The 22,716-nt window shown below is 36.9% G+C and overlaps 1 protein-coding gene across 1 annotated transcript; it reads right to left on the reverse strand.

The window, feature by feature from the left end:
• Positions 1–4,120: 4,120 nt before the first annotated feature.
• LOC111334606 (guanine nucleotide-binding protein G(q) subunit alpha) lies at positions 4,121–14,024 on the reverse strand. The gene is made up of 7 exons (XM_022940397.2): positions 13,710–14,024; positions 12,967–13,151; positions 12,639–12,793; positions 11,851–11,979; positions 6,755–6,884; positions 5,634–5,787; positions 4,121–4,883 (listed from the first exon to the last, which is right to left on the reverse strand). The coding sequence occupies exons 1-7, from the start codon at positions 13,825–13,827 to the stop codon at positions 4,693–4,695; spliced, it is 1,062 nt and encodes a 353-aa protein (XP_022796132.1). The 5' UTR covers positions 13,828–14,024; the 3' UTR covers positions 4,121–4,692.
• Between the last annotated feature and the right edge of the window lie 8,692 nt (positions 14,025–22,716).

A 22,716-nucleotide genomic window follows, 5' to 3' on the forward strand; every position in this document is an offset into this window, starting at 1 on the left:
TATTTTTACTGATTCTGTCACGCAATCCCAGACTTTTCCAGAATTATCTATAATCTGTAATATTCCAGAAACTTCTTTCATGTGACTCAGCAGTTTCCAAAAATAGTACAACTTGTTATACGCTATAAATAGTAATAGAACATTCTAGATAACTAAAGTAAATGTATAAAAGCTCGCTTGTGAGAAGTACAAAAGAGATTTGCCCGAGGGCTTACCCTCGTGGCTTGATGACTGAACCTGTGGAAGCTATGATGTGACGAGGCTATGACCTTTTGACCTTGCGATATCCGGAGAGGAGAGAGAGAAGAAAGAGACGATAGCCAAGAAGGGAAGAAGTTAAAGGACACAGAGTTCACTTTGAGGTCCTCCAGAAGAATTTGTGTACACGGAAAGAAAGCCATGAGCCAAGCGCTGTGGTCTTCAGTCGGCGGATGTTGGAATTGGAAGTTGATCAAGACGACGAACACTTACACGGCATGAAGGATTGTAAGCCTGCTTTATGAACTGCTTAACTTAATCTCTAACCTCAGTAGATTAAACAGTGTAAACCTAATTAAATAATAGTTAAAATGGGTAACTGCTAATTGTTACATTTTTGTTGCGTGCCGTATATCGTACTCGGGAGTCTATTTTCATATATGCTTTGTGAGCGGGCATTTGTTGGTCATTCGTACACGTAACAAGAGTTTTCCGGATTCGTAAATGTTTCCGGATTCATCAATTTGGGAGTATTCGGATTCGTAGGCGTTTACACTGAAAGGATATTCGGATTCCTGACCGTTTACACACAACGACAACTCCGGGAACATTCGAAATGGAATAGTTACCAAGCCCAGTGTTGTTTCGTCGTTCAATCGACAAAGTGACTGATGCCTCCCCCAAAAAAGGCTAGAGTAGATCCAGATGCCACTGAGGCAAATTTGAGTTAGACAGATGCCAAGCCATCTACGTCGTCAGCGATTGTGGCTGACGTTAAACTTCCTTACAATAATAATTTGCGTTTCCTCAGAAATACTGCGGTGCACTAGATAAAATTTATCGCCTGAACCAAAAACAAGATTAGGCAACCGGAGACCGCCAGCAATGTTAGCACCAGATCCTCCATTTTGGTTTCACCGCAAACTCAAAAGATTGCAGGCGGAAATAATATCCGGATTCAAGAAAAAAAAGCGGTTACACGACAAAACTCTCCGGATTCAAAAGTTATCGGATTCAAAGTTCCCACTTTAAATTCCGGATTCAAAATCTCCGGAGACACGACCAAACAGGGGAGTTTTTATTTCGGATTCGTCCACTTTCGTGTAAACGGCAAAATCAATCCGGTACTAAAACGTTTCGGATTCATCACGAATCCGGAACAATTTCCTCTAGTGTAAACCTAGTCTTGATTTTCAGGGGGAATGGAGTGGGGTCAGTCGTCACTTACAGAATATAGAAGGTGGATTGTAGAAGATTTGATTTCCAGTTAACTGCAAATGAGGGGCATCATCATATTATTACAGGGCCTCATAACACACACCCAACGAATCTGTCGTTCTCTCTGAATCTGGTCGGAGCGAATAAGCATGACATCCAAGCCCGAGGAGGAGCACAGATCAGAATGAAATCGAGAGCTTTTTTACTTGAACTCTCTCCTCTCTTTTCCCTGTTTCCGAGAGCACGCGTAAATGATTTTCCCTAAAGCTCTACAAACAGCTAACTTAGTACGAAATACAAGCTAAGTGATGAGTAAATGAAAAAATAAATAATCAAGAAAGAAGTTTTAAAAGGCCATTTTATTAGTGAAGGGTGCTTTCGTTCACAAAAATTCGTGGCTTGTGGTCAGGTTCTCAATAATAGTGCTGCAGCACACGCGATTATACAAAACAAGAGTTTGTGGTCTTAAAGCAAAACGAGCCTGCGAGAGGTCTTCGTCTCGATCTTTCTCGTAGGTGAAGGAATACTTGTGTCACAGCGCTAGGAATGAGGGCCAAAGCGTTTGAGTTGAGCCTGCCTTTAGTCGAGGGTCAAAATTTTTTCCAAACTTGGAGAAAAGTTTCTCGATTTCATTACTGACTCGAGTCTACGCGAGTCTCGGGGTACTGTTTTCGTCCTATGCACGGTGTGATTAAGGCCGGTGTTATCAAAACCCACAGTTACCTCCACCACAATGACCAAGCGACTAACGGTGCTACTTCTGTGATATCTTATGTGTTCCGCAAATAAACCTTTGCGAACAGAACCTAATATCTTCCAGTATAATAACAAATAAATTAGCAGAGAGCAACAGCCAGACAACAAGTTTTTCCCATTTTTTGTCATTTTGCTATGTTTTAATCTTTCTGCTGCAGAAAAATTTACAATAAAAAGTCTGTCAGCCTAGATGAGTAGTGACTTCACTGGCCCTTAAAAGCAAGCACTTGTGGTCATTGATCACAACGGAAAAGAAACGAATAGTTTATAAAAGTACTGCAATTACATACATACATACATACATGAATACATACAGCAATTAACTTCTATAGGTACAAGAGCTGTTACCTCAGGGATCCAGCTAAGATAAAACAAGATTTTTTTGTTGCCAGATGCAATGCTGACATTAATCAAGAACGAATTAAAAATTTTATTGGAATTGTCTGCCAAATATTTTGGCTCCATAACAATAATAATTTATATCTTTTCTATTTTTCTAATAGTTCAAGAACGGTCAGCTGCAAAGGAGAAAAGAGTCGAAAATGAACGCAACAGAAAAACGCGTGAAAGATTTCGTAAGTCAACGATATTCAATTGGAAAATAAAAGTCTAAAATGTTAAGGTGTTCTCTATGATGTTTCCATAGCAACCCAACCATGTCTACTCCCAGGGGCACTATGATGAAGAACAGCAATTGTACAACCCTAATGTCATTTCTGCATTCGACTTTCGTTGGTCAATCAAACCTATCTTATTGCCAAACAGTTCCTCTAACTACATCAACAGCTACAAGTTACTAAGACAATTGGTACTCGTTGTCATGAAAGCCATTAAGCCTTCTCCATATATCCTAAGTATTCCTACACATTACTTCAGTTAACAACAACAAAAGAGACTGCCTCTTCTTTTTAACAACTACTCCTACAATAGTGAACTGTAACAATGAATGAAAATCAGATACTTAAATTCTTCTGGGTAAAGCAACTCTAAGTTGGCAATAAGAAGTATTTTCCTTTCACTGATGGCAAAACAGATGTTTATAAGGTAAGGATATTCCAAGTTTGATTGATTCCTCTTCATAGAAGCATAGCATAAGGACCAAAATAAGATTTTTAATTAGTGACACCTTACTTGTTGCTTTTCCACTTAACAAACATCTGAAGATATCATAATTAGCAATACTATCAAGAGAGTACCTGAGGCTTTAAGATTCTTTAATGAATGTAGATTATCTTTCCACAGGTCTATATGTAGTTTCAATAAAGAATTTTTTTTTACATACCTAGAAATTTTTTCCCTGACTTTTGGCAACTTTAATAGTTTCTCTTAAACTGATTACTTAGAGTATTACTTCTACCATAATAAACTCTACATGGCTACTTTAGGTTAACAAGTATGTCTTCACCTAAGCTAAGGGGTATTTAAAACCAATTCTTGGCACACGGAAGTAGCCACACCATGTAATTGGTAATTTAATTGCTTGCTACAACCTCTAAAATGACAAGACAATACTTTTCTGTTCAGACTGTTCATTGGTAAAAATAAAATGATACTTAATGCCCCAGGACCACAAAGGAAAGAAAGTTCTTACTTGTTGGGTTAGCAGCGAGATAACAAATCCTTGTTACACCTTATCAATAAAATGCATACTTCTCTGTGGATTATACAAGATTTACAATGAAAAACTATCCTCCTCAGCAAGGCTACTGAAAGAATAGTAGCATGACAAGAGAGTGGTGAAAGAGGTCAAGAAATCCAGGCTGATGCCAGCTTACCCAGAAAGCAAATACACAAGAAGGGTGTTCCATAGAATGAAGATTAACATTTAAATTATGGATATCATATACACTTTGTTTATGGCCAATCGAAGGCAAGTAATTAATAGGTTTCTCACCATAATCTCTGGAAGTCAACATTGTTAATATAATTCAAAGGCTTGCAAAAGAAAGACTAGTAAAAGAAAACAGTTTATTTTTCCTTTAGGCTAACAATACAAAATTTGTTTTGCAGGATGGAACAAACAAGAAATTGTCCTCAGTCTTACGAAAAAAACAACATAATTGTTGATCCGAGAGGCAAACCTAAGGAGGGGGGGGGGGGGGGGAGGACTGAAGAAGCCTTGGCAAAAACTTAGCAGCCAAACTAATGTTTCTTTTTCCTTATTCAAGACACTTTCTAGCTATGTATCTAACACTTTGGAAAATATTTCCAGTGGCTTGACTACCTTCAAATTACACAACGCTCAACTGTGTTGAAATATACTAGAAACAATTCACAGTGTGCACTTGTCTTGACAACTTGAATCCTAGCAATATTTTCACACAGACACTTTTGTTTTAGAGTATTTTGTACACAAAAGTACTTCACTCAGAATCAGCTGAAGACAAGCAATCTTAAATAAAGAAATCTCTATTCAACCATTTTGTGATTTCTACAGTTTTCATTCCCAAGTTAAATCTCTCATAGCCTACTTGCCTTCTTGTCTTTAATTCAGATTATAAGTTCTTTTACCAACTCTATTCAAACTAGATTATACTCTTTTAGGTTTAACTGCAGTATTGTATCCTTTACAGCCGCAAATACAAACCGGATATTTTCTGTATCTGTGGCGCATGTGAAGTGGGAGTATATTATCTTATCTGAATCTGGATTCAGGTCCACAAACATTTTTAGGATGAACTCGCGTGCTGCCTGTGCATCACACTGGGGTCCTGCAGACAAGAAAGAGAATTACAAAGATTAAAACAGTTACACTGAAGTAAACACTGCCCTAAATCCTAAAATAATGTGGTTTTATTAGTTGAAAACCACTAAAGGGGTAGGAATATGTTGTAGTTTACATTTTCACTTCTTTGAAACATTTTCAAACCAATTTTTTTTTGATGCATGCTCATTAACATTATAAGTCCAGCATACACTGTATGAACCAGAAAAATCTAAATTTAACTGGTTTGAAAAAAGCAGTTACATTTAGAGTAAACTCTTAACCACAACAAATACACTTTGGAGGAATGGCTAGAAATAAAGAAGATTCAATAACATGGTCTGGGAATAAAACTTGACAAAATACATAACACAACAAAAATACAGAATGCTTCAAAATTTCACACCAAGTTTCAAAAAGTATTACAGGTTAAAACCCCCTAAGGCACTTTTCACCAGTTCTGGTACTCATCTGTACTTACTTGCTTGGGGAAAAATGGGAAACAGAAGTGTCGTGTTGAAGACCTTCCTTGAGTGCTGGAGTTCATATTGAACTTTATAAAATCTATAAAAGTTGGCTTACTGGGACACCCGCTTCAAACAACATAAACAACTGAATTCAGGGGCATGCATAAGTACATTTGTTTATGATGAACAGAAGTCTTCACTCCATTTACACTTCCAATTCTGTCAGTAGTACACAACAACCCTTCAAGAAAGTACAACTACATGGTAACTAAAAAAAAAAGCTTACATACCATCAAATTCAGGGAAATATTCCACCAAATGTGAAAACATAATTTTCTCTTCCAACAAATCCTTCTTGTTTAAAAATAATATGATGGAAGAGTTCTGAAACCATGGGTATGTGATAATAGTACGAAATAATGCTTTGCTTTCCTCCATACGGTTCTGAAAATGAAAAGAACAAGGTTATTAAATCAACAACACCAGTGCACTTTTTACGATATTGATATAATCGGAAAGAATACACTTGTCCCTTTTAATGAAAAATAATGCAGTTCTGGTCAGTTGGAAATTAGTACACAGTTGCTCAGTTATTGTAATATAAGTTAACTTCTTGCCATCTAGCATATCTACTAGAGTGCCTCATTAGTGCAGTATGTGCACAGCCCTTGAAGTTCAAATTTCAGCCCAATTTTTATCTAACCATAAATTTTAAACATCTCAGATCAGAGAAATCCAAGTTATTTCTCAGCAGACTGTGTAAATTTCAACAAATTCTCAGTCACCCCTCATGCAAGTCCATCCAGCCCATCACATAGAGACAGAACATGCCTAAAGCCTTAAGCCCTTGTCAGTGGATGTACAAAAAGTTTGACAGGAGTGGATGAATGGAGTGAAGAAGCAAAAGAAAGCATCTTCCCTTGGGTGACAGCAACAACTCTGAAATTTTAAAGGTAACAAACTAAGCGATCAAAACCTTACAACTTGCTACTAGACCACAAAACAAAAACAACCAAATTGACATTTTAAGCTGCCAATTTAGAAGCTCGTTTTTTTGCTGCCTTTGCAACCAAAATATAGAGATAAAAAACAAGATATTTCTAGCTAACATACAGTACCACAAAAATTCAATGACCCATTACTAAATCAACATTCCAAACTGTTGGAAAATTAACATAACCTGGAATCTGTTGCCTCCAAGGTACAAAGGGTTTTTTGTCAGACTTGTTTCATGTACCAAACAAGTGTATTATCAACTGAATATTTCAATCTGAAAATACTGCTTTGATCATCCATCACATTGCCATAGTTATCTCAGTTATGCCAATTCTTGAGGTTACTATGGCATAATGTACAATGTCTATTACAACTGCTGCACAAAAGGCATGAAAAGTTGAAAACATTACACTACCTCATTGGCTGATTCTACAAGGACTTGGTCATATTCACTGAGAGCCACAAGAAACATAATTGACGTCACATTCTCAAAGCAGTGAATCCACTTCCTTCTCTCAGACCGCTGACCTCCAACGTCAACCATTCTAGAAAAACAAGAATAAGAAACTTTTGAGTTTAATCTTTAACTTCTGAGAGTGACCGGCTTCAAATTTCTCCATGCACTATCATCATCAAATGAAATGTAAAGGTTGCCAGAATAAAGGAAATGATCCCCAATTTAACAAGCTCCTGATGGTCAAACAAGTTCCCCTCGCCTTTTCCAAAGCAAATGCAGAGAGAACTTTGGGGACAATGTGAATACCAATCTCAGGGTGCAGGGGTTAATCATGAACTGCCTCTTGACATTTTCACAAACCAAATCATTCCATCAGGTGATTGAAACAAGAATGTTTAACCTCTAATGGGTGACGATGCAAAAAACTAGTTTAAAAAGTATAGTTTAACCCATTGACACTTACGTGTAACACGTGCCGACGAAAAGTCAAAATTTTGGAGAAACCAAGAAGGCAAACACAATGCGCAGTAAATTTTTAAAAATAAGCTTTTCCGAAAAACAAGCTCCAGTGAAAGAGGACTAAGTAAAGAACTTATTTCCGGCGAAAAAAGCGATAGGTGCATATTACGTTTTAACTCAAAAATCAAGATGAAAGATAAAAATCGCTAAATATTTTCGCATGTGTGAAAATAGGCATGTGGATCATATTTCAAAAGGGAATATGCAAATTTGTCCGTGAGTGAAGAGATCTCAAGTTTCATGGAATCTATCAATAGGAAGCAAGACTAAAATGGCCAAGAAATATTTCGGGACGTCAGATTTATTCAAAACAGTTTTTGATTTACTGTTATAAGCGAAAAACGTACGAATTTCTTACATGTAAAAAGCACACGCGGTAAAATTCATCATGCTTAGATCGTTGTTTACTTGCGTTCGTGGCCAGAAATTGCGCAGCGTTATGCTGAAAATTCTGAAAAAACTTCGATTTGAGGCAAAATCTTGTATTAAACTATACTTTTTGAACACATTGTTACTCAAACATAATATTTACCGGGCCATCGAATCGTCAAATTGTTGCCAGGCCCTGCTTGAAGTCCGAAAGTTCGGTTTTCACTTTACGTCCATAATTCGCATCGCCTTAGAGAATCGTAGTGTCGTTGACTTGAGAGCTTATTCTGTCACTTTTAAGACCTGGATATCCATTCTTTTCCAAGTAGAGTATTCTATAGCATTGTTACTTTACATTCTGAATTCCAAAAGGTCTAACTCGATCGCAAATGAACGAAAAATCCGACCTGAAAATTTTGAGGGTCGGCCGCGTGGACGCCATATTTTCAAATTTGATCATTTAGTGAAGACGCATAGAGTAATGCCCCTCTAGTACCCCCTAAAGTCGAAAAAATATATGCGCAAACAACGGATTCTGATTGGCTTATTGATCTCCAAACTATATAGGAAGTTTGGGGACAAAATTCCACTTAGTATGGGAGGTAGGGGGGAAAGCGTTCTCGCGCGAGGCGATCGCAAAGTTCGGGTGGTTACGGGCGGTTCAGGAGTCAATGGGTTAATAGAAGATTTTGCCTCAAATTGAAGTTTTATCAGAATTTTCAACATAACGCTGTGCAATTTCTGGCCATGAAGGCAAGTAAACAACGATCTAAGGATGATGAATTTTACCGCGTGGGCTTTGTACACGTAAGAAATTCGTATGTTTTTCGCTTATAACAGCAAATCAAAAACTGTTTTGAATAAATCTGACGTTCCAAAATATTTCTTGGCCATTTTAGTCTTGCTTCCTATTGATAGATTCCATGGAACTTGAAATCTCTTCACTCACGGAAAAATTTGCATATTCCCTTTTGAATATGATCCACATGCCCATTTTTACACATGCGAAAATATTTAGCGATTTTTATCTTTCATCTTGATTTTTGAGTTAAAACGTAAAATGCACTTATCACTTTTTTTGCTGGAAATAAGTTCTTTAATTAGTCCTCTTTAACTGGAGCTTTTTTTTGGAAAAGATGATTTTTAAAAATTTACTGCGCATTGTGTTTCCCTTCTTGGTTTCTCCAAAATTTTGACTTTTCGTCGGCACGAATTACATGTAAGTGTCAATGGGTTAACACATTGACACCTGAGCCGCCCGAACCTCGCGATCACCTCGTGCGAGAACGCTTTCCCCTCTATCTCCCCTGCTAAGTAGAGTTTTGTCCCCAAACTTCTTCAATAGTTTGAAGATCAATAAGCCAATCAGAATCCGTCGTTTGCGCATATATTTTGTTGGCTTTAGGGGGTACTAGAGGGGCATTATTCTATGCGTCTTCACTAAATGATCAAATTTGAAAATATGGCATCTGCGCAGCCGACTCAAAATTTTCAGGTTGGATTTTTCATTCATTTACAATTGAGTTAGACCTTGTGGAATTCAGAATGTAAAGTAACAATGCTATAGAATACTCTGCTGGGAAAAGAATGGATATCCAGGTCTTAAAGGTGACAGAATTAGCTCTCGAGTCAACAACACTATGATTCTCTAAGGCGATGTGAATTATGGACGTAAAGTGAAAACCGAACTTTCGGACTTCAAGCAGGGCCTGGCGACAATTTGACGATTCGATGGCCCGGCAAATATTATGTTCGAGTAACAATGTGTTTAAGATTTTTCCCTATTACATGCCAAGATTCAAGCCAATTGCATTGAGAGCAATCAAAAATTACATTTCAGCTAGTTACTTGAAAGAAACTCCCACCAACTCACTTTTTTTGGCAAGCTTCATAGATCTGTTGATTTGTTGTCAAGGTTGATCTTGCAGTGATCCAAAAAGAAACAGCTAAAACCACTGTTTCATTTTGAAGGTGAAATGACAGAGCAATGTGATAAGCAACAATGCCTTTTCACACACTACAGTCAACACCTTGAGGGGCCATAATTAAGAAACAGAAACAAAATTTAAAAGTATCAAACCATCACCACCACAAATGAATGAAGGGGACAAGTTTCTAAAGAAACTTTGGTGCTGCATCAGTAGGGTTATTAAGGTATTTTCGTTTCATCAACTAAGTTGAAATTGTAAAATTGGCCACCATAAAGAGTTACAAAGCTGACATTTCAAGCGCTAGCCCTTTGCCATTCGCTCTGACAAAGGGCTAACACTCGAAACATCAGCTTTTTCACTCTTTACAGTGACCAATTTTCCATCACCACTACAGCCAATTGTGATTTAGAAAATGAAAAAAGTGAGAAAATATCTGGTTATAACACTAATTGTCTGTAACCAAACAGAACTGTGAATAACAACAACAGAAAAAAATAACAAGACACAGATCACAATCCACATCCACTGTGTATTGTTTATAAAAATATATTGGAAAAAACATTCTTTGGCCCCTCTGATGTACTATTCACTCGATTTCAGGCAGTAACCTGGAAAATTTAGTGCCTAAATACCACTTTGTTTTAAATGGCTTGGAATTTTCTTGAAAATTCAACAGGCAAAAGGATTGCTCTACAGATTAGTAAATACTTTTACTGATTGTGCTTAACAGGAAGGAGATTGATGATACCCAGTATAATGCCCATAAATAAAAAAAAAAACATCTGTCACACAGGGAAAGAGTAAAGCAACCTGTTCAGGCTGCAGCAGCGAGTCACCATTCAAAGCTAGCACTTCAAAGGTGCCCCAACGAAAATCACTGCACCATCATCCATCAAAAACCCAGACTGATTTTTCACACAGCTCCACACTCTTCCTTCTTTCTGGGGACAGTTATCATCTTGGGAAATATTTAAAATTCCAAAGAGCAGAATGAAGGAAATGAGAAATAAATAAACTCAAAAATTGTGGCACATAGCAAACCACTTTTTCAAACAGTTCTGAAGTCAATTAACATCTTGTGAAAGATTTTAAACTTCAAAAGGCAGTTTGAAAAGTTGAACACTTGAGAAATTGGAAATAAAGAGCCAAGTCATAGTAGATATGAATGGCAACATAGACCCACACCGATTAAAACAAACAAAAAAAAAAGCTTGCTAAGGTGGTTAGATTCCCCATAACATGGCTCACTACCCTGTTGTCATAGAAAGTATACTTGATACAAACTACACCAATGTAAATAATGGTAAATCAATCCAAAAAAAATGTTGTCCAAGTTTGTAAAATAATCTAATTCAGGTTCAAATTAGGCATTAATGAGTCAGATTTCTCCACAACTGATGAAAAAATTAACCATTTCCATCACTCTACAGCGTGTAACATATTTTTAGAGTAATTCAGACGAGGCAAATGTTGTAACTGTTCATTTCTTGACATGAGCTAAACTAAGCTTGTTTCCAAAAGAATTCCCATTATTTTGAACTGCTGTTCTGCAAAAATTGTATTCTTGACCACAACAACAGCAGTTTACAGTGTAATCAAAAACCACACCAAAATTTGCACATCAAATACAACACAAGATTTGCAAGAAACAGCCCATCCGCCTGAATTATAAATGGAATTCTTTACATACTCAACATTGCAAGAATCACAGAATTTATTCAGATAAAGGTTATGAGGGTGTTTGAACACACTGTTTCCAAGGGAGAGCTTGGTCAAAATATACATCAAGTCAAAATGCAGAGCCACTGTGTACACATGAAGAGTGAGTTATTGCAAAATTCTATACCCATTGCTACAGGCCAATTCACAAGTAAACAAAGTGATACAAATGAAATGGTTTGCACACTCTTTCTTCAGACCAGCCCATTATCAATGCAAAATATTCTTTGCCTTTACTAAACGTTTTCATTTCATCTTTATGCAGATTCAAGGTCCAAAAACGTAAAAGCAGGCAACCAGATCAACATCCTGTGTGGGGGAAATTTCCTGTTCATTTAAGGCGAATTTGCAGGAGAAAAATTAAGGTTCCTTACAAGGATCAAGCCATAAATTAAAATCCGAATAAAGATTAACAGCAACGACACAATCTTGGCCACAACAGGAACATAAAAGGTGGCCACCGTTGCTTAGAGATCAAATAACACTATTAATAGTTGAAAGGAAAATTAAGCTTACCTAAAAATTATCGTTTCGAGATCAAACGGGTATTCAATGATACCAGAAGTGGGAGCACGAGCTCGCAGAACGTCTTGTTCTGTCGGAAGGTAATCAGGCTTGGCTAGTCGATCTAAGTCCGTTAGATAACTGAAAGTTTAGAGAATAAAATGCAGTTAGAATTACAGCATATGCTAATAAAATGCACAAGAACAAAAGTCAACTTTGCTAAACGAAGAAGCGACAAAACCGCTAACATGAAAAGCCCACGATGAAACATCATGTCAACTCAGCGTTTTTCTACGCAACAAAAAAAACTGAAAATTCTTAAATCGAATTTCTTTGATTGAAGGGTGAAATGGCGGCTTCTGTAAAATAAATGAATAAAATCGCAAATTCAACCGGTGTAAAACTGCTACGTTGTTGCTCGTCATTAAGCCAACTGACAATTTAAAGCAGAATTTACAAGCGATCTTTATACGGACGAATATATCACACATCCTGCACCCAACATTGAATCCAAAATGTACCTGAATATTTCAAAATCAAAGTTACCAGATGAAAAGGACTAAAGCATTCGGACAGCAGTAGATGTTCCGAAACAAAGACCATGTAGGGGATAATCCAGATGGAATCGGAGAGAATTCGAATATGGCGTGAAAATGCCACCTATGTGCAACAGAACTAAAAATGTATGCAACTATCGTTTAATCGAACCAAAAGCGTGACTGTTCTTAGGCAAAAATGACCATTTCACTTCAAAGACGACACACCAACACAATCCAAATGACATGTACACAGTGACTTACTATTTCGCAGAATCGCTAAGTTGGTACTCTCTCCTTCTGTCATAACATTCTTGCATGCCTTGGTCGTTCCAGAGAGATTTGGTAGCTATGTAATAGTCGTGTTCGAAGGTAGTAACATTTTTGGGGTCAACCTCTCGCATGGTCTTAGCATGCTCCTAAATAAAAATCGATGGAAAATGTATAAACATCAAAACACAAAAAATCAAGTCTATCAATTTTCATTCGCCGGGGAGGCGTTTTCAGAGCGGGTAACTTCTGAAGTAATTGAGCAAAAACACAGTATATGTAATAAACAAGGTCATAAAGTAGTCTAAAATGTAATTCATACCGGATTTGCTGGATTTTTGTACGCTATTTTCAAGGATTCCATCGCTAACGTTAGAGACTGTATGGCGGTTATAACATTCTGATATACCAAAGCCACATAGCCTAGTTTATCTTCATCACTGTAACCCTGCCCGTGAATAATTCTCATCTGCTTTATGAAGGTACTTTTGCCTGATTCTCCAGTTCCTGAGAAAAGAACACATCCCACGTTCAGAAATCTCACCAAGAAAAACATCCCAAACCCACACTTCACCACGGAAACACCATCGAACCCTTGATGAGAGCCAAGATCGATATGAACTCTGAATTGCTGCTCCAAAATAAAGCCTTATACTTTCTTATTCTGTACGCAGGATGAAAAGAAGGTCTTAATTTATTTAGTGGCAGTCAGGATTAAATTTAAGCATTTATACCAAATAAGAGAGTGCGCTAACAAAACATGGAGTCGGTTTAAAAGGTCTGGAACAATCGGCTGCTGGATTCTCGTCGATTACTTCACATCTCGCTTAGCCAGCGGAGCAATACTTGGATCGCGTATGTAAAAGTATATCTTCACAAGTATATTTAGCATACGTAGGTATACAAGTTTCTCTATAAATGCATATGTTTTCTATATATACTTTTATCTGTATTTTATCGAGCGAACATTTCCATGCGACTAGAGTCAAGGAACACAGCGCAGCAGTTCATGCAGATTTTAGGTGAAACACGACCGCTAACTAGAAAATCATATTCAATCCTCACCGAGTAAGAGTAGTTTCAGTTCTCTTCTTTGATTCTTTTTATCCTGCCTTAGCTGTTTTTCGATCTCGGCGTTGATTCGCCTGATCTCCTTCTGCTCCTCACTCATACAGCACGTCATCTTGAAAGAACAAATTGCCTTCGATCGCCACAACCTATGCCAGCGATGGCGTCAAAAGGAACTATAGTTGTCCTTTTCGCTACCCGAGCCCCGAATGGAGCTACGAGTCCACTGAAACTACCGAATTTATTCTTCCAAAATGGTGAACCACTCAGTCTTGTAGGGCGTAGGCGACCTTCGAAAGCTTTTCCCAGCAATCATTGAAAAACGTCCACAAGTGTAACTAATCCAAATAAGGCCAAGGCCTCCATATTTGGAAGCCAATTTTCCTCGCCCCAGACAAAATGTGCCGCATTTTTCCGCCAGCTAGCAACGCCTGGCGATATTTGATGCCTTTTTCTTCCGCCATTTTGTCTTCCGAAAATGGCTTTGATTTTTATCGCATTGATGTTGCAGAATTGTCTCTGAAACAACGATTTGGATGATATTTTGAACTGCTAAATTCATCTCGTTTAGGAGAACGAAAAACCACCGTGCGAATAGGAGAGGAACGAACGAATAGGAGAGGAACGAACGATCGTGGTAAATTTGATCTTTGAACTTTTGCTCGTTTTTAGATGGATTTTACTTTCTTTAATTTATTTTATTTATTCATAAATCGTTATTTTTATGAATTTGAACACTGAGATACAAATGGTAAGTTAATTTTTTTTATCATGGTTTCACCGTCTCGCTAGTAATCCCCAACTAATTTACATAAAAATATCTTTCAAGCTGAACAAATTTTGTTCTTTTTGCGGCATTAAAAACATTTTTGTAGATCAGTTATTTCACCAGACTCAATGATCATACAATGAAATTAGCCATGGACTTTATATGCTTGTTTTACTTTAATTTCCTGTCAAGATCATAGAGCTTCAAGCATTTTTTTTGTAAATAGTAGATCTAAAGGACTTTGGCCTGATTTGCTTCAATTCATATAAGAGCCATGCTAGGAGTAATAGTATCAATCGCATCTGTTAGTCCAGTTTGATTTTAAACATGTTTGAGGAAAAGGTTTAAAATGATACTCACATGAACCTGTGGGTCAGAAGGCAAAATGGGTTCAGTACCTTGGACAATACCATCAAAGGTGGTTTTTGTTTTGATGACACAATTACCCTTAATCTGGTAAATTTAGACAGTATATTATTCCATTCAATGCCAAATTTAGACTAAACAAACCAACACCTACTTTCTTGGCCTCTGAGGGTTTCGTACATTGTTGGTTCTAGTCCTTGCCATAAGGGTTTCTCGCTGAGTTCTTCAGTTTTCTTCCCTCCACAAAAACCAACTTTCCAAATTCTAATTTGAACTGAAAGGATAGACAAGAAGAGCCACCTTGGGGAATATCCATTGCTTATTTCTCATCACTAATTTTTCAACCCTCATGAGTGACCAAGACAGAATTTTCCTTACAATTTCAATACAAAATCCAGCTGGCAAGTGACGAGAATAAATAAAAACATATCAATTATGGGGTTATCAGTTGGTCCAATACCAAATTATCCAAATTAACATCATGGGTAGCAGTGGAGATAATATTATGTTCAATTGCAAGGAGCAAAACATAAAGACTTATGGGAAAAATTTTGAATCAGAAGATTTTGTGATTCAAAGGCATCACTATTTTTTGTTATGATTACAGAGAAATTAAAAAGTTTAAAAGTCAAATATTAAGACAAGGTTGATGGTAAGATCTATGCAATAAGATGTGAGTAATGAATGTGAAAGCAATCCTTGCAGTTATGAACACTACAGTACTGAATATAAGGCCTTAAAAAAAATAGTCATTTCTTACACCTCAGTTCACATATATGATTTTAATATATCCATTGTCATTGACTCCTCGCTTCATGGGTTCATTATGAACTAACATAGTGACTGGCTCCCAGTTGGCTTGTCAGCTCAGTTGGTAGAGCACTGCACCAGTAATGCAGTGGTCTTGGGTTCAAATACCATGCACACCTGAACTTTTTTCAGGCCTTATTTTCACAACTGCTCAGGTAGTGTTCATTACTGCAAGGATTACTTTCACATTCATTACTCACACCCCAGTTCACAAATATGATTTTCATATATTCATAGTCATAGATTTGAGTAAACCACTAACAGCTCTTGCTACTTATACTTGCAATATATACTTTGGGTAATTTGCTCAAGGAAAAACATTTGAAAGTTCATGTAACTTTAATCTGCTTGTTTCATTTTGATATGTGATTCAGTGAATCAGTTGATTACCAGTTTACATTTTTAAATCATGAAAGACTGATAAACAAAATCATTATCAAATAATGAATGCTCAGTGTTTGCCACAATGTGTTAAGTATCTAACAAGGCCAGCTGATATTTCTTATTTTACCATTTATTTCAGTCATTTTGAAATTATCGGAGATTCTTGCTATCTAATTAGCTCTCAGAAGTGCAATTTGTTTACAGAAGGCACTAGCATGCTCTAAATCACCTTTTTTTTTTCAACAACACTAAAACAAAACAATGAATCAATATCCAGCTAGAATACTGCAGGAATAAGAAAAATAAATAAGCAATCGCTTAACAAATTTGGAACTTTGTCTCTAAAACTTTGTTTGTTTTTATTTGATTTTGCTGGAAAAGCTCTGGAAAATATTAAAAAACTGCTTCCAAGACTTGCAAACCTAAAAAATGTTCCATACAACTGATAAGATTGTAATTACAGTGGTAGGCCAATTCTGGCCTCCTAAACAATGTTTTCTCTGTCCAAATTGAAGTATTCTTCAGTAGCACATTACAGTCTGTGCCTTTGTCTTGCCATTTCTCATTGGTTTTCTTTACAATTTCTGCCTATTTTCTTTGTGCCATTGCTTTCATTCAGCAATAAATAAATTACAGTCTTTGCTTTTCTGGTCAGCAGTTCATTCCGTTTCTGGTGCTTTAATTGCATTACCACACATTTTGATTGAGTTTCTTGAGAATCAGGGACTTGATCACAAAATTAGATTAAATTTATCATTCTCTCTGACAAACTTCACTTACATTTATGTCATCTTGTGGTTTACAAACTTTTCAAGTGTTCCCCCAACATCCTGTGTGGTTTAATATTAGCTTGTAATATATGAAGTGTGGTTTATTGCTTAAATAGTTACAGTGTTCATCAATAAATTGTATGAAAACTTTTTGTGAAACTCAAAAATGTGATCACCAGAAATCAAGGCTTGAAATGATTTCCAAGGTTGCTTGTCAATCCTGTTTTGGCTGGGGCACAATCCATTTTTGACCAGACAAATGTCCATTATGTTAATCTCGTAAATTCCCCTCCCCTCTATAAAACAAGTATATTTACCACCCTTTTATTGTACATGCAGCCTACAACTCATTGCAGGAAAAGTGGAACAAAGTATTTAAGATCTCAAACTTGATACAGAGTATTAGACCTAAACTTAGCCTGGAATAACATTCTTCTTTACATACCTAAACAACCAGACAAGATGTGTGGCTATCCAAGGAGGCAACCAGACACAAATCTCTCTTTGAGCAGACATTTTCCATTGACTGGCCACCATTTTGAGTCATGGGAAGTATTTGCAGAGTGTTAATTTTTTTTTCTTTGGAAAAAGCAAATCAGAAAACTAAACCACAAACAGCAACAGTGATTAACTTGTCAGTTTGAGGTTAGCTTGCTCATTCTGAACTTTACTTTGATTGGAGATCCACCTGCCAGAATCAATTAAAAGCATTTAAGACTTTCAGTTTTATGTCCATTTACAATTGACACAATGCAAGTTATTGAAAAGTACTTACTTTGTCTTTCAATTGGTGCATGAAATCCATATTTTCTACATGTGAGTATAAGATTGGGTCAGTACTGCTTCCTTCATTTCCTTTATTTTCTTTACAGAATATACGTACATTAAGCTATCAAGAGAATGAAGCATTTTTAACACCCTAAAATCAGTATGCATTTTTTCCTTACTTTTCTCTATAACTTAGTTGTGACAAGAAGAATTTGTTTAACAATCAATAGCTTCTTCAGTTGGTAATTATTTCCTTTATTCTCAAGATCTTAATATTTGCTTCAGGGGTGATATTTTAAGGAGAAATTGGATGCTGGTCACTGTTAAAAGTTAAAGACTGTTAAGGAGTTAAGGATGTTGAAGCAACTGTATAAACTGTGACAGAGTGAAGAAAACAATCTGGCACTGTCAAGCTAGGAAAAGAAATCCTTACTAATGAAGGATGCCAGAAGTAAAACATTGCCCAAATACTGCTGTCAACCCAGTTTCAAAAACAAAGCTAGATGGTTAGTCCCCAAATTCCAATTTGGCAAGTTGGGCAAAAACTCGTGCTTCTAATATTACAGAAATATCTGGAGAAGAACAGCTCTGCCAGAAGTGGACTCCTATTGGGCAGTCCTTGAATTAAAATGTTTAAACTCTAGAAGGAATATAATTGTAATAACAAGGTGGAGATCAGCAAGAACAAGAATGACTGACTTTTTGAGATTTTCAACACAGAAATACACTAATTTCATAAATTCACTCAGATGTATCTCTCTCCTAAGGTTCTATTAAAAATGATTTTTTTTTTCACTTAAATGTTGAGTTTGGTCTATGGAGAGATGAATAGTTCTAGGTTATGTAAGATTCTTGTAGGATCTTACAAAAATTCTTCTAAGAATCTGGCAAGATCTTGTAAAGATGTTGCCTTTTATGTAATTTTCCAAGAAAGGTTCTTACCAGAATCTTAAAATATCTTGATAGATTCTTTTAAGATAAGACAAGTCCAGAGCAAGATCTTACAAAGATTCTTAAAAGAACCTTTCAAGAACTTGTAGGATTCTTTAAGGTAATACAACTCCAGAGCAAGATCTTGCAAAACGCTTGTACAAATCTTTGTACAAGGACCTCATAAGATCTTTTGAGGTTCTTGTCGAAGATGTCAGGTACGATCTTTGTCAGAAACTTAATAAAATTCTAACTAAGATCGTAATAAGATTTCCACTTGGAAGCTTCTATAGAGGCTTTGCACAGCAGCCATGTTGGATGACAGGAACAATATATTATTTTACCCATGGGAAAAATTTTTCTTTCTTATGCAAAATATTTTCATTGTTCCTGCCATCCAACACGGCTGCTGTGCAAAACCTTTATGGGAGACATATAGCTTTCTCTGCTCATCTGTCTCGCTGTCTTTGTTTGTCTGTGTGTGTCTACCCCGGTTGCATGCACTTTAAAAGATGTTTTTGTACGTTTTTTGCCACAGTACATTAAAGACCATTTAACATACATTTTGTAAAAGGTTGATGGCATATAGAGATTAAATTCTTCGTCCCGTTTAGACGAGATATGCACGCAACCCATTGCTGAGACGTTGTGTTGTCTGGACTAGGCTTCATCAACGTTCTCTCTTCATATAACCTGACCTAAATAAAAATGTTAAAATTGCAAAGCCTCGACAACCGATTTTATATTTTGAATGAAACAACTATTTCGTGTAAAAATTCTTAGTGAAACCCCACAAATTTCGGCCATTAAGTGGGAAGTAAAAAGAGACAATAGAAAAAAGGAGGAAAGTACAAGTAATCAACTGTAGGGAAATATCATAAATGTTCTATGAGCAATGGTTGTTGCAGATGGTACGGTCTGCGTGGGTTTTCTTGAAAGTTCCTGTGTACCGAAAAGGAAGTTAAATACCGAACGAAAATTTATTCGATTCTTAATTTTTCTTTACAGAAGTAGCATTTTGAGCACGTTTGTACCACATTCTGTCTGGCTTCTCGTCAATTGAACTGAATGCGTCTCAACAAAATGTAAATAAAAACACGAAACCAGGATCGAGTTTTTTTGCCACTGAGCCACGGGCATGCGCAACGGCCGAAATCAGCAACCCACACGTTTATCCAAAAATCCCTTTCTTTTCCCTATTCTCTGTTTGGACAACTTCTTTGCCACGTTATGAACTGTTTTAGGAGAGCCAAGAAGAAAGAAGGACTTCTTTAAAACTAGCTTTAAAACTATGGGCCTCAATTGTCACTTGCTGAATTTGGCTTGAGGACCTTTTCATTAACACGATTTTTTTCCCTTGTTCTCCAAAAACATGTTAGCGTCATTATCTTCAATGTAATTTCTCGGTCGGATATATACATGATAAAATATATGCAAGGACTTGGGCGAGCTCGCATGCATTTTATATAACATTAAGCTTCTTCCACACTATAGTGCACAAATCCGTAAAAATGTTTTCGGTCGTTCAATATGGAGGCGAAAGAAGTTTTTCGGCCTCCCTGGAAAACGTTCTCAAAATTGCCCCAACCACATGCAACGATTTTTATTACCAGCGACAGAAAGGCTTGCATTCGATATTGAGCGAAGGTAGGTGGAAAATTAACGAGTTTGTTGCCCTGTGCAGTCCAACAATTTATTGCAATAAACTTTGCTTATGTCCACCGCACCTCGCACCCTTTCCAGACACTCAAAAAAGAAAAAAAAAAGAACCTTTACCTAGCGAGCATCGTAAAAACATCATGACCAAATTTATTCAAAACGATAAAAAGTTACTAGGCACGCAAATTCTATGAGACAGGGCCCTCTGAGTCGTACTTGTATGGGGGGGGGGGGGAGGGGATCTTAAATGGAACAATCAGACCACGCTTAACGACTTTTGACCGATGAGATTACTTCAATAATTATGTCAACGACGGTTGAGTGAAGTTATTCCTTGAACCAGTGAAGCAAGTGAGCAAGTGTATAGTCAATTCCCACCTAACGCACGATTTTCACATGCGTTATGTCTGGAGGAGTTTGTTACGCGTTTTCCTTTCTAAAAGGCTATTGTTTTTATTGAGATTGCATGTGAAGTATTCTTCTGACTTTCATCTTTTGCCAGGCTTTGTTATTTTAAACTCTTGGATATTCAAGTGGAACTTCTCTTAATCCAGGGATTAATACCAGGCCTGACAGACTAACGTGACTTGTATTCATTAGCGCTCAAGCAACGAGTATGTCTTTCTTTAAGTTTTTTGATAGTAGTAGATTGAAAACTCTTGCTTGTACTCCACCGACATTAAAACCGGCTATCATTCTTTTTATTTAACCAAGAATGAGAGTTTCGACGTTTCTAATCTCAACGATATAACGTGGGTATTGTTGGCCCAACAATACCCAGGGGATCCCTATCGATGACTGCAATGGTTCCATAGTTCTCTACAAGTTCGCGGTAAATTAATAAATTTCAAATGTATATATTTTCTGTTTTTCCCCACAATGAAGTAGATTTGAATTTTAAAAATAAATAATCTTAAGAAGAGGAGTGACCAATCGCTATTGACTTTCAGAAATAAATGCTTTAAGGTATTTTAGTAGCTTAAAAAGTAAGATCCCTGTATTTTTGACAAAGATTGTCTAGTTCCATCGCCGGCCGTTCCCTTATTACACTCGGTACAAGAAACAAAATCGTAAATTTTGAAAATACAACAAGACCCTGAAGTGTTGATTCAAGACACTTTTATTACATTCAGAAAATCTCGTCTTATTTACCAAAACGTTTGTTCCTACAAAAAACCCACGCTTTCAGCGCTTAAAACCATGTTTATGGTCTCGTTGAGAACTAATTTCAACGACCACTCTTTGCACATATGAGTCTTTCTTTCTAAAGTTAATTTTTAATTACTGTTCATAACTGCCGCCATGGCGGAGACAAGAGATGCTGACTTGCAATTTTGTGCCAGCTTCTATGGCTGCCACGTCGTTGAGAGCTTCAGCTACTTTGTTTAATTGCTCTTGCATCAAGCTTTTTTGCCGGTTCTTTTACTTATTACGATCGCGACGTTGTTCTTCCTTCGATAAGAAGATGGAACAATTTCTGGCTCAGAAGTGAAGTGGCTTGAGTCTGCACTGTTTTGGCGCAGAAATGGTGAAGCTGGAAGACTGTGCCTTTTGCTTCGCACAGATAGGGGCTTATTTGAAGTGCTGAGTGTTTCATCTAAAGAAACAGTTCTGCGGCGGACTGGACGGGTGGTTTGGATCAACTCTTCAGGGTGTGGTCGTTCTCTATCAGCCATTTTCTGTCCATTCCCATAAACCTGAATTGCGTCGATCTTTTGAGGCAAACTTTCTCGCCGTTTGAGTATCTGCTTCTTGAAATCTTCCTGTGTCTTTTAACCATTTTCCTCGAAGCAATCTCCTTCTCTTTATCAAGCTGTTTTAATACAAGTGACGGGTCTCCATCTTGTTTGGTATTCCTATCGATGGCTTTCCTCATGTTATCAGTTGGAAGGAGGTAACGAGGCAATTGCTCCTTCATGTCTGTTCACAGAAATACAAGGATTATGTTTACGATGTGTAATTAAGGTCTTATGCAATGACACACTACAGAGCTGTCAGTGCTCGCTTTTATATCGTAACCGTTGATGTATTCTTGTCGCCGCGTATTGTTCAGAAACAAAATAAAACAATTCACCTTTCCAATTAAAGGTTTCATCGCTGCTTCAGTACTACATAATCTTTTTGTAGGTAAGCGGGTTCATCAAAAAAATTAATTCATTTTTCTCGTATAAGATAATCATCGGTCGCCTTTTCCACAAGCTGTAAATAGCTCGAAGAAAAGCAATGGAGATAGCGATGAACTCAGACAAATATTCAAGTGATCTTCGACGCATAAGTAGTTATGTAATTAATGTTTTTAATGTTATTATCACTAATCCCATTAGCTTTACTTTTTTATTATAAAACCCTTAGTTACTGGAAGCAAGCAAATTTAGCGCCGTTTTAAATACACTGCACAATAATTTTTTTGCCAGATATTGCATACTCAACAACTCAACAATCCGAACTGTTAATTCCTCCTTGTAATAAAGGTGGCATTCTCAATGACATACAGTTATCGACTTCAGTGTAGGATATAATAACTGACTTCAAAGAAAGTAATTTTGAC

Source organism: Stylophora pistillata, chromosome 1 (assembly GCF_964205215.1).
Source record: "Stylophora pistillata chromosome 1, jaStyPist1.2, whole genome shotgun sequence".
In the NCBI taxonomy this organism is placed as follows: Eukaryota; Metazoa; Cnidaria; class Anthozoa; order Scleractinia; family Pocilloporidae; genus Stylophora; species Stylophora pistillata.

Excerpts from the sequence above, each read along its gene's own strand:
- LOC111334606 (XM_022940397.2), bottom strand. The coding sequence starts at position 13,827 with ATGACGTGCTGTATGAGTGAGGAGCAGAAGGAGATCAGGCGAATCAAC. Across the intron at positions 12,794-12,966 it reads ACAAAAATCCAGCAAATCCG|GAGCATGCTAAGACCATGCG; the intron begins GTATGAATTACA and ends ATTTTTATTTAG. Across the intron at positions 6,885-11,850 it reads CTCGAAACGATAATTTTTAG|AATGGTTGACGTTGGAGGTC; the intron begins GTAAGCTTAATT and ends TTGTTTTTCTAG.